The sequence below is a fragment of the Cibotium barometz genome, chromosome 31 (assembly GCF_041138505.1).
Source record: "Cibotium barometz isolate CiBa-2024 chromosome 31, ASM4113850v1, whole genome shotgun sequence".
NCBI lineage: Eukaryota > Viridiplantae > Streptophyta > Polypodiopsida > Cyatheales > Cibotiaceae > Cibotium > Cibotium barometz.
This window is the reverse complement of record NC_141076.1, coordinates 28008574-28025246: the sequence shown is the minus strand read 5'-3', so window position 1 is coordinate 28025246 and position 16673 is coordinate 28008574. Positions and strand designations below refer to the sequence as shown.

The 16673-nt window shown below is 41.0% G+C and overlaps 1 protein-coding gene across 1 annotated transcript; it reads left to right on the top strand.

Moving 5' to 3' along the window:
* The first annotated feature begins 6730 nt into the window (after positions 1-6730).
* LOC147620696 (uncharacterized) lies at positions 6731-10339 on the top strand. The gene is made up of 8 exons (XM_086825453.1): positions 6731-7870; positions 8232-8389; positions 8553-8614; positions 8748-8810; positions 9017-9378; positions 9501-9586; positions 9771-9802; positions 10004-10339. Exons 5-8 carry the CDS (start codon positions 9259-9261, stop codon positions 10039-10041), a joined length of 276 nt encoding a protein of 91 aa, XP_086681579.1. The 5' UTR covers positions 6731-7870; positions 8232-8389; positions 8553-8614; positions 8748-8810; positions 9017-9258; the 3' UTR covers positions 10042-10339.
* Positions 10340-16673: the final 6334 nt, after the last annotated feature.

Genomic DNA, 16673 nt, shown 5'->3' with positions numbered 1-16673 from the left:
ATATGAAGTACTCGATGATGAATTTGAAGTATGTGAAAAGTTGAGCGATGCGTACCTGATAGGACACTGCTGGAAACAAACGTTGTAAGGGCACATCTTGCAACTAATCCATCTGGATGCATCCTATACTTGATTGTGTTGTAGGACTGCCTCAAGCTTAGTAGCACACTGGCACCAACCCTCCTCGAATGTGGGCTGGAAATCACAAAAGGGATGGTACGCTATGACATGCATGATGGTACACTATGACAACACATCTATCACACTAGACTATGATGCCACATCGAGGTCAACAAAGTACTTGTTGAAGATAGCTTTGTTGAAGATAGCATTGGCAGGGTATTTGTGCACCAGACTTGGAAAGGGATTTCCCATGAGAAGATGCCTCATGAGAAACACCGGAGGGTGGAGTGGCAAGCGCATGGTCGACAATGTCATCAGCATCGCTGAAGTGAGGAGTGTTAGGGAAGGCATGTGCACCACATCGAGGAGGAGTGGCATTAAGGTCATGGGCTACACTAGATGGAGGAGGAGTGCCGAGCTCGTAGGTATCACCCAAGAGAGGTGAGGCAAACTCGTGGGGTGTTGAGAGGGTGGAAAGGCACCAGGTCAAGGAGTGGCAAGCTCATAGGATGCGCCCAAGAAAGGAGTGGCAAGCTCGAATGGTGCACCCAAAGATGGAGAGGTGCCCAATGAGGAGTGGCTAGCTCATGGTGGGTAACACCCAAGAGAGAAGTGACAAACTCGGAGGGCATGCCAAAAGGTGGAGAGGCACTGAAGATAAGAGTCTCCACCTCATGGGCAGTGCCTGAGGGTGGAGTGACAACAACCGCATGGGCAAGGTGTAAGGGAGGAGTGGCAAAGAACTCAAAATAGTGTGAAGAAAGAATTGTGGGAGAATAAGGAGGTGGCACGGGGAAGAGATGGAGAATGGGTGGGAGGAGGAGATGATGCCTCATCAATCGAGCCCGTTGTCGTGCATTGCAATGCTCGAGCCCTTACTTTGCACTCATGATATCTTCTTCTCCTAAATTCCATGCGAACCCTTGCTTGCTCCTCATGAATAGGATGGATCGGGGGATCCCATTGCCTTTTACTTTTTCTACTCCCATGACTTTGAAAACCATGCTAAGATGTAGGAAAAAAGAGATTAGGCATAGAATTGAAGATAATAAAGATTTAAGTAAGCTTAGAATGGAGCTATCTCCAAAGTTGGTGAAGCTCTAAGAATGAGGGAGACTAAAAAAATTGGGTTATATATACCAAGCTAGTAAGCATTTCATTGGTAAAATTAAATTCTGGATCTATTATATAAAATTTATTTATATAATATATAAAATTTATTTGATTAATAAATAATATTAAAATTTCTTTAGTACCATTTGTAATATATATTTTTCAAGTTTTCTCCCAAAAAAAGATTTTTAAAAATATGCATTTTTTAAATAGTAAGAATTTATTTAATTATATCATAATATTTACTTAATTCAAAAATGAAAAAATAATTATATCATAATATTCACTTGATTAAAAAATAAAAAATATTTATTTCTAATAATATATTTTGTTTAATAAATAATATTATTTGATAAAAATTTATATTTATCTTTTTCTTTTTTTGGAGGAGAGTCTTAAAATTATATTACAAAAATTTACTTTTATTTTTTAATTAAAAATAATAATATTTAATAATATTAAAAAAATTAAAATAAAGAAAAATGATGGTGAGGTGGTGGCATGCATTTTGCTACATGGCAAAACGCTACTAACATGGAACCTCCACGTGGACATTCCTCATGCTCAAAGGTAGGTGGCAATGCCATGCATGTATATGATGTGCCATGCCATGTAGGCACAGAAAGTCAACCAAGTTCACTGTGCTGAGGTAGCAATATGACATGGACATTCTTGATTACGTGGAAATGCCATGTATGCATGTGATGTGGCATGCCATGTAGGCTTTAGGGAGTCAATCTTGTCGACTAAGTTGAGGTGACATGATGAGATGGCAATATAACATGGAACCTCCACGTGGACATTCCTCATGCTCAAAGGTGAGGTGGCAATGCCATGCGTGTATATGATGTGCCATGCCATGTAGGCACAGAAAGTCAACCAAGTTCACTGTGCTGAGGTAGCAATATGACATGGACATTCTTGATTACGTGGAAATGCCATGTATGCATGTGATGTGGCATGCCATGTAGGCTTTAGGGAGTCAATCTTGTCGACTAAGTTGAGGTGGCATGATGAGATGGCAAGATGCTTAGGTGGACTCGCCTCCATATGATGTGGCATGTACATGTAGGACTAAGACTATGTTACCATAGCTCAATTGCTTGGCAAATGGCATACTCTCTAGGTTTGGTGAAACACCAAGCGTAATAGGCATCCTTTGTTTTAGACTTTGGGCAAACAAACAATGAAAATTTGATTAAGATGCCTGGAAAATGGGCTTCCCTTACTCAAATTCACTCTTTTTTTTTTTGGTTAAATTCATCATGACAAGTACTTTGATCCACATTAAATTATTAAACTTCTACAGGCACTCTAAGAGATCGAGTGAATTTTCTATAGAAGATCGGAAGAAATTCAACTGTTAAAATTGCAATTTGACAATATGGCCACATTCTAACACATTTGTCTAACTCCTCACTGTTGGATCTTCAATGATGAGCTTCATATTTGCCAAGATCTTGAATAGAAAATCACATGTTGCTTTACAATATAAAGCAGAGAAAAAATATTTATAAAAAATAATTAAATGTCTAAAAAATTTCGAATAAATCAATTTAAGCTCTATGCAATATGTTCTTTTCATGTATGAATTAGGATAATCATTGGACTTGCGATGCAGAAGTACTAAGCATTTTATGTGTAACATATACTACAGTAAAGAAAGTTGGAAAATGTAAATACCAAAACTTTCGTGCAATGAAAAAATCCCTAAAATAAATTGGATTTCCGATCAGGGGGTGCCATTTGAATACCCACTATATGTATAATGTGCCCCAAATACCGTGCCACTAAATTCCAAAAATAACCATGAGAGATTAGACCTTTAAGTTGTAAAGATGCTTTCAGGCTACTTCAGGGTACCCAACTGTCAAAAGTGGTGCCCCTTATCTTGCAACCACCCAGAACCATCACACACCCCATACATGCACTTCAGTGCTTTCAAATTGGCGGCTCTACTATAAAGTTTCTTGCCCCATCCATCACAAGCTTCTCACCTTTATTCTCAGATCAATGATGCTTGGAATTTTTGTTTGCCAAAATAACCGCTTGAGAGTATCATGACTCTCATCTGGTAGTGCAAGTACCATAGCTCCATCTCTGACTGTGCACTATGTAATGGCTGGTCTCCCTTACCTTGAGCGTAAGTTATAGTCCTATACTTACTTTTTGATGTTGCTAAATTTTGTTGGTGTCATGCCATTGCTATGGTATGTGGAACGCACGAAGATGACGAGGCTTCATACCTTGGATGAGTAGCTTTGATATGAGTCTGTGTTATTAAAACCTTGTCACATGCCTCCACCACCTCATCAAGCTTGACCAAGTCATGAAAGTCATTGCAAACTTCCTTGACTACCCTCCTTAGAAGCCTTCCACACTCTGGAAGGTTAAGCATTTCAATCGTCATTGATTTGGATAACAGCCTTAATTATAGCAATTCTATCGATAGGATTATCTAGACAGAAACCTCCCACACTATTCATGTTGTTGTAAGCAATCTTAATCCATTTCTTCTTAGCACCCCCATGTGTTGCTAGAAAAATGTAATACTCTTAAGCTATCTAGGTCAAGCCCTTGACCCAAAAGAAGTGCTTTTTAGTTGGGCTTTTTGGGGTGCATGTTCCTCCCATTTTTTGTTAGTTTGTCTAAGCTTTGTCATCTCTTCCTAAGATGATTGAAGTAATTTTTGTAACTCATTTACACATTGAGTTTGTGAGATCACAATGTCTTTTGACCCTTTCATAGATTGCTTATACACACCAAGTATAGTTTCAGCCTTGTGTGTGTGTTTTGATAATGGGAAATGGTAGCTTGATTGTTCAATCTTGAGCAGTATCCAGATAAGCCTTCTCTACCATCCCCAATGAATCCGACAAGTTCATGCAGTGTTGAATATTAGAGGCTTACCAATAGATGGGTCAAGAGTATAGACCTTCTTGAACCCACAAATCCACATGCTTCTTCCTGTCTGCACGTAGTCTTTGAGCTTCATCCTCATCATGTAGAGCTTTATGATGAATACTTCTCCATGTATTAGTCTTTATCAAGCACCAAGTTGATATGGTGTCTTTTCTTTGAGTGAAGTCAATCCCTTGAGTCGCCATAGCAGGAAGAGGAAGAAAACACTCTTAAATACAAAATGATGAAGATTCAAAGAGAAAGCAAGAGATAGCGGGAAGGGAGAAAAAGACAGTCAAAAGAAAAGAGAGGAAAAATGCATCATACCCTATGGAAGAGAGAAGTACGTTATGAATTCAAACTTTTAGAATAAACTTATTTTAGAAAACATCAATCATGAGTGTACTAAAGTAGGTAAGATGGCTGCTAATAAGTATAGGTGAATTAAAGACACTATAGATACGTGATGGATGACATATTAAAGACACTATCCTCTAAATATAAGTAAAAAAGATGTATTTAATATAGCTATTTACATCTAGTATTTTTATTAATCACTTTGATTAAGAAAGTTAATCCAATCCTTATATGATCCTTTTTTTCCAGTTTTGGTCCTAATGGAGCTTGGTCTGAGTTTTTAAAGCTAGTTAGAAAACATGTGCATTTCTGCAACACCACTTAAAATTCTAGAGTGCTTGAGAGACGAGTGGTGATGTGGTCCTTTTTAGTGGGGGAGTAGCGAGTTAATTCGACATGTGTGGGGAGCATGTCCTTGTATGTCGAAGGGATTTGTGACTATTTGTGCATGCATGCGCGCCCAGGATGGTGGATTCTTGGTTGTGAGGTGTTGAGGAGCATGGCGAGGGCTGCGGGGATTGGGGACTTGAGGAGATAGATGACATGAAGAGGTGTCACGAAGAAGAAGACAGTGAGAGGGAGAGAAAAAAAATGTGCCTGTCTGGCGGCTGAATGAGAGACTTCAAGCCCATGCTCAAATTCAGGAAAGGAAGGTATGCTTGAGCGTGAATCCTGAGCTTATCAAGCGTCAAATTAATCTATTCTCACACTATAATGTGATTGTATTATGTCCTCATAAACCTCCTACTAAGTTTAAGGTTGGTAGGTGGTTGCAAGAAGATATTTTGCATGATCGAGTGGTGTCCAATGTGTTTTATCTAAGGAAAGGTTTTTTTAACGTATTGTTCATCAAAGAGCAATCTTTTTCTGAGCTGTTTCTGAGGTCGCCACTGTTCATGGGTCATAGATTGGTGCATGGTTTCCCATTTGATCCTTTGTTTGATGTGAGTAGAAGTCTTTAGGAAGCCTTCCCTTGGGTGGAAGTCTTTGGTCTTCCTCCTTGGCTTAGGCCTGCCTTTTGAGATGCACTAGAGTGCTAGCTCTTATGCTATAATTACCTGGAGATGATGCGGGGGATAGGCAAGCCAATAGTGGTTGTATATCATGGAACACCAGAATTGAGACTCCGAAATCAATTGAAATTGATTTGGGAGAGTTGGGCAAGTTGGAACTAGGTCTTAAGTTTGGCCCTTTCCTGGGAGCTTGTTTACTTTGTCTCTGTGTAGCTATGGAGACTTGCAACCTCTAACGAGGTTACCTTGGGTTCCTTTTAAACTTTCACATGGTATCACAACCCTACCCGCTCCTATGCCTGTGGCAGCCATCAACAACCCACTGCCCAACGACTCACTCATGGCCTCATGGCCCCTGGATCCTGCCTGTGAGGAGATTATCGACGTCTTCCTGTACGCCATGCTACCAACAATGAGGCTGGCTTCACACCGAAGTTCTCTTTTTCTACATATTTAGCTTTTTCCCACAAAAGGGAGCCACTCTAGTCCCTTTAGATCTCGCCTTTGTCTACCGAGGGGAGCCCTTGCTTGCTCTTGCAAAACTGGCCCCCTCCAGTGTTCATGGAGAATATTTCTTCTTAGATCTTAAAACTTGCAATTTTAAAATTTGCAAGTTTTTCTTCAATATTTGTAAGTTTTTCCACTAAAATATAACTAAAATACTTCAAAATTTTGTCGATCTTTATGAATTTTGCAGGTGCGTTGCAAGGGTTTGCAGGTTTTCTGTGAAGACTAGCCCCTTCCCACGAAGGAGAGCCCTTGTTTACCTCTACAAAATCATCCCCCTCAAACAAAGGAGGCCCTTTATTTACCTCTGCCAAATCGGTCCCCTCAAACGAAGGGGGCCTTTGTACCCACCTGACGCGTCAGTGCATGCTGCTGTACATGCTTCTCCAACCGTGCCCTAGACACTAGGGCTTGACCTTGACAAAGGGAGAAACTCTGCTGCAGTTCTGTCTTTAACACCCTTTTTTGGGTGAACCACCTGGATGATGTGGCAACCAAATCTCTGGTTTTTTGTGCTCTCGTACCTGCTAGTCCTAACTCTGCATGTAGCATCTCCCTACAGAGGGGGCCCCTCGTACCTTCTTGCAGGTACAGCCCACGCACCCGGATCTCTTTACACCCTAGCCACATGGACGGCAAATCAGGCCTAGCATACAACGCCCCTGGCCTCTTCCAACCTGGTGCACCTGATGCTCTCCCACAGTGGAGGCCGATATTTGCATGCTTTATTCTGAGCCCATTTGTTCTTCTGAGGCCACGAAGCCCTCTTCAAGCCTCTACAATTGAGGCAAGCTCTGCCCCCATTGCTCCTGCAGAGGATGATGATCCTCAACTCAACACGTGAGATTATGATCTTCTCACTGCAAAAGAAGCAGGCCGCTCAGAACCTCTACTCATATTTGCTTGTATCTACACCCTTATCCTGCACTTCCTGATGGTGCAAAGTTTCTTCAAGGGCCTAATCTAGCCCTCAGTTCAGCCTCTGTTGCATGCCCTGAACTTGTAAAGGCGGCATCCATAACCACCTTGTATGCATTACCTCTTGGCCTTACCCACTCAGCCGGCCTCATTTCTGAAACCTCGACACAGGTTTTTTTCATTGGCCTGCATACGGTCAGTGCAGACCCTGCCCTGCTTCTCAATCTTAGAACGCATGCCCTCACCTCTGTTGCCTTTTACAATGAAAACCTCACTCTCACAGCACACCCCGTCTTCTACTTAGGCTCTCCCTTCTACAAGAGAGAGGTAGAATCTTTCCTCATCTCTGGTGAGACAATGAAAACCTCGCTCTCGTAGCACACCCTAGCTTCTACTTTGGCTCTCCCTTCTACATGAGACAGGAAGAATCTATCCTCATCTCTGGTGAGAGATCGTGTGTAAACCTGATCCTTTGGTTTCGGGTTCTTTTGGTTTTCCTTTTACTTGTGTTGCAGTCGAATCAACAAATTCAGCCATAACTCTTGGCTACCTTGCCAACTCTTCGGGCCCTGTTTTGGCGTCAACGTCACCCTCACCCTCACTCCACTCCCCAACCCATCCAAAGGTAAGCTGGTTAGCCATCCTACATCTCTTGATGCTCTCATTTTTTGGACATGTTGTTTTCCGGTCATTGCATGACCACTTCGACCTTGACCCGGAGGTATCTTTAACAACATCCCGTATGCCGCCTGGACAAGCAACATTCACGCTCAGCACCTATTGTCTATGGCATTTCGTTCTTTCACTTATACAAAGTGGGGGAAATATTTGGTGTCCTCTTCTCTTCATCGAATTGATCGTGCTTCCACAAGCAACACCAACACACCAAAACTGCGCCCGCAATCGCGTGTGAAGATGAAGATGAAGCTACTATTGAGGTCTTCCCTGACATACACTCATCGCATAGACATGCCACTTTTGATCTAGGCAAGCATTGTAACATACATTTGCAACTTATAGCATGCATGAACTTTGCACAAAACCACTGTTTTGTTTTAGACAAGGGGAATGTTGGAGTATGGTTTACACCATTCATGCAGGTTGGTCACACCCATGCATTCAGACATACACTCGACACTTGTCCATTAGGATCTAACAACCTTGTAACTAACTCTCTCTGTATTAAGAGACTTCACTCTGTACACAACAACCCAATCCCATCAAAAGAAAATTCAGTTATTGTGTATTTTTGCTATTTGTTTTCATCTTGTTCATCTCTTCCACTTTGTCTCTGTGCAGCTATGGAGACCTGCAACCTCTAATGAGGTTACCCTGGGTTCCTTTTGAACCTTTACTCTCTTGGGATTAGGATTTCTGATTTCCACATCCCTTCCTCCCGAGCTCTGCACCTCCGCCCTCCATTTCCATGAAGGTCGTGGCTCTGGTGTTACACCATGGTGAGTGGCAATAAAGACAGTCGTTACGCCATGATGTGTTGTCTTGATTATGGTCACGAGGTCTCCCATTCTCTTCCTGATTTGGCGCCTTATTTGTGGTATAGAAAAATGATCATTCTTATGGAGATGTGTGTGCTTTCACTTTGCAATCGTGTTTTTGCAGATTGTGGCGCTTGCCAATCTGCTTCCCCTCGATGACTCGGTTGATGAACTGGATAGCTTCATGTATGAGACAGTAAGATGTTTGTTGCAGAGATTGCATTGGTGTTTTTCTTTCAGCTTGCTTGATCGCTTCTTGTTGGATGCATTTCTTTGACACCCTCAGCTTGTGTCTTTGTTCATTGTCTGTTTGGAGCAGGTCGAATGTCATAGCCTACTTCTTAATGTATGGGATTGCCATTATTCCGTCGATGAATCCAAGGTTCTCTTCATCTCTCTCTCTCTCTCTCTCTCTCTCTCTCTCTCTCTCTCCCCCTTCTAGGTTCCTAGTAGATGTAGCATATCTTTATTTTCTTCCTTCACATTACACATTATCTTGTTTTGAGAGGGAAAAGGAAATTCATATTTACCTCGTAATGGATCGCTTCCCTCAAGACTTCATAACTGTTTTTTACTTGATTTGACCAGAGCTCAAGAGCTTAGGTACGCCATCACAAATTGTAGTGGAAGATCTATTTCTGTTACTCAAGGAAGTGAAGAGGGGTTTTCTCGGGTTACATGTGAAATCTTGTCTGATTACCAGAGGAACAGAGTAGAGAACGTTTACTCCAGATTGAACATAGTCTCTCTGGCGTGTCTTTGGAAACAGGACCAGACCGCTCTACTATAGCAAATGGTGATTAATTGGTATCTTCTTGCCTTTGCATTTGATGGTCTGCACTGCATTTGGGGTTTTCAAAATACTCATGGAAAGAAGTTTTAGAGAGATATTTCCTCCCCATCTTATTGGAACGAATATTTCAAGCGGGATTGAAGCAGTTCATGTAAAGGTGAGTTTGGACATTTAGACTATCAATAGAGTCTGGTGATTTTACATATTCTTCCCATGTATCTTGTTGGAAGATTCGTCTCTTTTCCTTCTCTTGTATCCTCAATTTTGGACACTTGATAGGTTGCAACTATTGGGTTGAACCGACATAAAAATCTCAGAAAAGGTCTAGCTGAAATGCAGCAACACCTTTTGACTCATCTGAACAAGTAAGTCATATTCAATTATCTTTTTGAAGTTACTATTTATCTTGAATCTTTGGCTGGTTGACTGGCAAAATAGGAAGGATTGGCTAACAAGCCATGCATTTCTATCATCATATCATTAACCTTGGTCCTTGGTTGGTATGTAATTTTGGCACCACTAACAAGGCTTTGAACTATTTGGTTGCAGTATGTGCGGTATCAATGTGTGTGGTGAAGGTGGTAAGTATAAAACTCTAGCATTAGAATATCCTCTTTACAAACAAAGTGTCAAATAGATACAAAATGGCTGGTAGATGTAGCTACTATGGCTACTGCTTATGCGGGAGGCTCTAGGAGTGCTCCTCCATGCGGGTGCAAACTTTGTATTGCTCCATGAGGGAACTTTTTTTTGACTGCGTGAACTGTGGTTACCTTCTGCAGCTGCTGCATGGATGATGGTTGAGGCTAGGCAACCTTGAGATGATGCCAAATGTGGTGGAAGATTGTTGATAGATGGCTTCCAAAGGTGTTCCCTGATTTGAATGCTTTGACTGGGGGCAGATGGTGGCTAACTCAGTGATGAATGCTAGCTGAACTGAGTGTTGAATGCTAGCTAAATTGATGTGTATTTGAGGGTTGGACTTGGGCAAGGAAAGTCTGTTGCTGAATGTGTGGGGAGAGGCTCGCTACTTTATTTAGCCGTGGGGATGACTTGCATATGTCAAGTGACTTCGCACACTTCTTTAGTCTTGGTTTAATGCACACATGCTTTTGTCTTGTTTAGTCTTTATTTCTATTATTCTTTTGGCACTACTAGGAGTCGAACTTGCATTGGGTGCTGCCTATGCAGCTGGTACCTCTCTTCCATGTGCAGATTCAAATAATGCACATGATGTAGATATCTTCCGTCCTGAGTCTCGTATTACCTCCAAAGTGACTCCAAAAGTACTTTTAAAATTCCTCTAGGAAAAAAATATAATTACATTATGGGATTTATAAATTTTATAAAATTTTACAGAGGGGATGTAAGGAAATGCTAAAAATAGGTTACATAGGCATTTATAAAAGAAGCCTTGAATGCACGTGATACACTAAGTGACCCCCCAGGGTGAAATTAGTGTTAAGAATGTCTCAACCTATTACTGTTCAAGTGGAGGAAGGGAAAGGTAAAGAGAAAGCTACTGAAGAGGAGAAGGGGCATTCGAGAGGGGATTGGGTTAAGGAAAAAGGGAAACGGAACCTTAAACAAACTAAGGATGAAGCTAGAAAGAAGTGAGTCAAGTGGGGAAGGTTGTCAGAGGGGAGAAATCCTAGGGTAGCTTGAGCCCTTTAGTATATTCAAATCCATATCGTCCTTTGGGAGAGGATGATAGTGGCATCTCTTCAATTCAAAAGTTTAATTGGCAAGTAGAAGAAGCTTGGAAAGGGATATAGAGGGAGGGACAGGTTTAGGGGGAAGGAGGGTTCTTGAAATAGCTTTGACACAAGGACCTCTCGAGCTGTACCTGGAATGTTAAAGGCATTAAAGACAAAAAGAAAAATGCTTTGTTTTGGGGGGTAGTTAAAGAATGGGGGTTATCTATTTATGCAGTCTAGGAACACAATCTTTTTGGGGCTAAAGGTTTGAGAAAGGATAGGTTTAAGGATTGGTTGGTTATGTATGGGGCGGTGAACTGGGGTTATAGTGGTGTGATGTTTGTTATTAAGAGAGATTTGAATCCGACTATTATAGCCAATCATCCTAATGGCATATCGTTGGTGATGGAAATTTTGATCAATGGAGAGAAAGTGTGGCTAGTTAATATATATGGAGCCCATAATTATAAAATTAGGAGTGGTATGTGGGAGTGGATTAGTAATATGAATATTTTGCATAAGTGTCATTAGGGAAAATGGGACTCATTCTTGGGCCTTTTAGCGAAAAGAAAAATAGACACCCAACCAATGAGCAACAAGCCTATGCAACATAGAAATGCAACAAAAACGAGAAAAAAATATGAAAAAATAGGTGGATTTCTTTGCTCTAAAAAAATAATCTAAAATGGACATTCTCTCTCGTTCTTTTTCTTTCGTATGTCGAATGATGTCCGCATTTAACATTTTTATAAGGCTTAAATGTACATTTTTTGCCTATACTTTTCAACTCATGTTTCTCACATTTAACAACGCTTAGCCACCAATGATTTTATATCACATTGGAAAGAAAGAATCCAAGGATTCAGACATGGGATCAACAAAACATGTATCGAAAAGATTCTTGTCCACAAGATCTTCCTCAACACAAACCAAATTGTAAGCAAGTGGCTTGCAACAATAAGTTTGGGCATTGGAGACCAATCACTTTGTTTTAAGAGTGATATACAAAATCTTAGCCAAAGTCATTACCATATCAGGATAACTCCCGTGCTGCAAAAGGTGATATTTAAAAGGCAACATGGGTTCATCAAAGAGAGATTAATTTATGACAATATATTTGCTGCCATCATGCTAGGTAGAGATATTGCTCTAAAAACCCAGCAAAAATGTGTTATGTGTTACAACTGGATTTGGAAAAAGTCTATGATAGAGTGCATTGGTCTTTTGTGTCTAGAGTGATGGAGAAGCTAGGTTTTGGACCTAGAATAGCCAATTGTATCTACACTCCCACTTGGAGAAGCCACTCTAATGTTTTGTTGAATGGGAGAGTTATTGGTGGCTTTGCTATTAACATATTTGTTAGGCACGGATGCCCTCTTGCCTCTCTATTGTTTGCCATTGCTTCTCACCCAGTGATTGTTACCTTAGAAGATACTTGCTCTCAAAAGGTATTGTTGTTGGGCTAAGATTGAACAACTAGTCATTCAAATTATGCTTTGCTGATGACTCTGTTGTTTTTGAAGGCTAATAAATAATGAAAATATGAGATAGACTCTAAACATTATTTAGGAATTTGCAGATGCTTCTGGTTCAAAGTGCAATATCCAAAAGTCTAGGATTATTAGTTTGTCAGAGGATAATGATTTTGATTTGCATAGGTGGGGGTGTGAGGTTGTTAAAAGAGGGCAAATTGTAAGACATCTAGGAGTCCCTTTTTGGGGTTGATGTTACAAATAAGTAGCTGGTAGATTGGGCTTTAAACAGGGCTTTAGACAGATTTTTAGCAAAAATAAAGAAGTGGGAAGGGGTCAGAATTCCTTGTCATGATAGAGTGGTGATTTGTAATACAATGTTGAATGCATATATTATGTTTCTATGCCCTGTGTGGTTGAGGTTGGTAAGTCATTGAAAGAGACTCTTGGGCCCTATAAGGGATTTTTTGTGGAGAAATGGTAGAGGCTTTAGGAAGGGTATAGCTTGGTAGCCTTGGGATAAAGTATTTATGCCAAAGAGTGAAGGGGGGGTTGGGATTGTGCATTTACCCCCACTGAAACTTCAGCAGGGATGACTCAGTTTCTTCCAAAATGTCTGTCTCAAGAAGAAACATGGACTGTTATGGTCAGAGAATTGATGGAGGCCTCTCTGGTTTTATCTAAAGGGACTTGGCAGGGTTTGGGATGGAAGGATTTTTTTTTCTTATGCTCCTATAAAAGTGACTGCTTCTTCCTTTTGTAAGAGGCTTAGCAGTAATTGGAAAGATGTGTTGAGGTTGATGGTTTGGGATGGGGGGTACAGGGCTTCAGGGAATCATTGTTTAGCTTAAATATTTGGTGGTCTCATAAATATAATCCACCACTAGGCTTGTTGGATATTTATTCTCCAAGGAGGCTGAATAATAGAGATTAAAGAAGGTTAGTGGAATGTTGGGATGAAACAGTGGTGGGGTGGAAAGAACTTGATCAATTACATCAAGAATATTAGTTATCTTCAAGGGAAAGGGATCTTTTGATACAGGTCATGATTTAGATTCAGGGGGTGGTTCTCTACTGCCTTTGATGAATCTTGCTGGATCAAGGACTGGGCTTGGGTGAATGGGGCCAAATTGATGAAAGGAACAACTAGGGTTTTGTATACAGAACTAAGGAAAGGGCATTTGAATGTGGACTATTGTAACAAAATTTGGAAGGTGAGCTGGCGCCCTGGCTAGTGGAAAAAGAAATGGAAAGAACTGTGGGAGTTTCCTATTCTTGTTAAGTTTCAGGTGTTCTTGTGGAGAATATGGGCTCTTCCTATCGGAGTGAAACTTGTGCAGAAGAACTTCACTAGTGGGTGTTGTCGCAGATGCAGATCTACTTTAGAGGATTGCAAAGATGCTTTTTGCCAGACTGAATTGGTCCATATTGCAGCGCAATAGAATTGCCCAATCAGCATTTGGCATATTAAAACTTCAAACAATCCACTTTGCTGCCATACGGTCTGCAATGGCTATAATATTTGGCAGACCCAAACCCCCCTGATTCTTGGGTTGTGTACATACACCCCTTCAGATTTAGACGGGGCCCGCGAAGGAGCCTATGCATTTGTCATGCCCTTGGAATGGTTAATAATTGATCCTGAGACTAGGCAGAAAACCTATAGACATCTCCAAAATGTATCAATAGAGATTGCATCATTGTGTATGAGCCCATTCGTATCATCAAAAAATTGTTGAAGACATGTTTGCCTGCCATTCGGCATAAAGATTCCTTGCATCCTTCCTTCTTCTATAGCATTCTAAACCAACCATCCAAGAGCATCAGCTACTATAGCAAACAACAGTGGGGCAAGAGGGCAGCCCTGTCTAATGGATCTACATAACTCAAAGGATTCTGTTACAATATCATTTACTGTAACCCTGACCCTTGCATTACCAAACAAAACATGCACCATTTTAATGAATTGGGGCCCTAGCCCCATGTCTTTGAGGGATTATAGAACAAAATCCCATTCCAGTTTGTCATAGGCTTTGTCAAAATCAAATTTGAAAAAGAGAAAATCTTGTTGTGTTTGTTGGGCATATTTCACTCCCTCCCAAATAGCTATAATGGCATCTAGAATGAATCTGCCTTTGATAAATCCTTTCTCTTTAGGTATTATCCACTCCTGCAAATGGCCTGATAAGCATCTGGCTAGAGCTTTGGCAAAAATTTTATAAGCCGTAGAGAGCATGGTGATGGGTCGCTAGTTAGCTATATCTTCTTTAGCCCCTCTCTTGTGTGGATAAGTTTGATGACTCCTTCATTTATGGATATTGGGAGAGCTCCAAAATTGATGGATTCCTTCCATACCTCTATAGAAGGGGAGAAGTAAAGAAATGTTTAAAGGTTTTGAAGAACTCTACGGGCAGGCCATCAAGTCCAGGACTTTTTGTCATTTTTCATAGCCGTGATGGCTTTTTCAATCTCCCCTCTTGAGAGGTCACACTCCATGGTTCCCGCCACACTCTTAGGGATCATTTTTCTCCTGCATTTAGAGATAGTTTGCATAGCCTTATATTAGTCTTCTGAGGGGGCATTTTTGATAGCAACGACCTCTGAGAAGTGCTCTTTGACTATTCCTAGGTTTTCAGCCTACTGATTCAGCACAGTTGCCATTGTGCTTCTTAAGCATTGGTATATGGTCTACAAATGTCTTCCTTTTTAGGATATTGAACATCTCTTTACAGGGTTTGTCCAATTTCCCTGCCCACCATTCCCTAAAGAACATTTTTAAATGCTTACATTGGATCTGATCCTCTTTTTAAAGCTGATCTCTAATTGAAATTAGTTGGTCTTGGAGACAGAGCTGTCCTTGATTTATTCTCTGTTCCAGCAGAGACTAAAGCTCCTGGAATTTCTAATGTCTCCTATTTTCCCTTATTTTGGTAACTTCCTTTTTTATATCAACAACAAGTTTTTGAGAGTCTCTCACCGCTTGGCTCCAAGCTTGAGAGGGAGAGGCTTTGGTGTTGAAATGCTTTGTCGAGATTAACTCCAGATTGCTCCTAATAGTTGGGAGTTGGAACAACTTAGGGTCTATATGGAACCATCCTGACCGAACCTTTTGGGGTCCTTAGGAGAAAGAACAAAGGATCAGATAGTAGTCTGAGAGTGCTATGCTATATTGAACTTTCACTTTGGCATGTTAAGGAAACTATTACATAGAGATGTTGAAGAGTAGCAGCGATCTAGCCGAGCCTTTCTTCTTTTTCAGCAGTTGGCTGTAGCTTTGACTTCTTGGAAGCAGATTATGATAGCTTGAAGGTTAATTTGAGTTAACCAATTCTTAATCGCCTTGCCTCTATTGCCATCAGTTAGTCCTTTGGTATTGTAGGATAGTATATTGAATTTAGTCATAATTTTTGATTTTTAGGTGGGGGTTTTGATGACTCTTGAGGTCTCGTCTCTTAAGGGATAGGGAAAGCCATTCCTCTTACTTGAGATTGCCTTCTTTTCATAGCAATTTGGTCAATCTAGACTTCCCTTTGTTCCTCATGACCTGTTTTACTACTACTAGGGATGGGGACTTCCTCCTCTCTGAAGGGAGAGATTCTTCTTCAGCCTAGGAGGGACCTGGGTCTAGATTCACTTTGGTCTCATCTTGGAAGTCCGTGTCTTCTACTAGGGATGGGTACTTCCTCCTCTCTGAAGGGAGAGATTCTTCTTCAGCCTAGGAGGGACCTGGGTCTAGATTCACTTTGGTCGCATCTTGGAAGTCTGTGTCTTCTACTTCCTTTTCTAGGTCATTGTTCTGGAGATGTGTGCTCGGGACTTCTTCATCCTCTTCTTCACTTCACTTGATGAATCCTTGCTGACTTGGGAGGGGTCTGTTAAATCTACTAGAAGAGAGGAGAATATGTTATGGTTGATTCTTCTAGGGAGATTTTTGAGGGGCTGATTACGATTTAATACCTTTCCCCTTCTACCTACCTGTTGGAATCCTTGGCTGTCCTCTTTTGTGTTCGGTTGCTAAACGGGCCTTGGAGGTGGTGGGGGAAACTTAATGGGGCAGTTCCTAATGAAGTGTTCCTTTGAGCCACAGTGGCAGCAAGTGTTGGGCCCATTCTTGAAAACCAAAGGTTGGGCCCATTCTTGAAAACCAAACGTTGCTCTACGATTGTGTCTGATCCTACATTTATATTTAGAGACGAAGGGAGTTCCTTACTTAGATAAATCTCAATTAGGGCTTGAGGGTGCCACCTGGGGTTAAGCTTTGAGTTTGCCCCTTACCCCCAAAA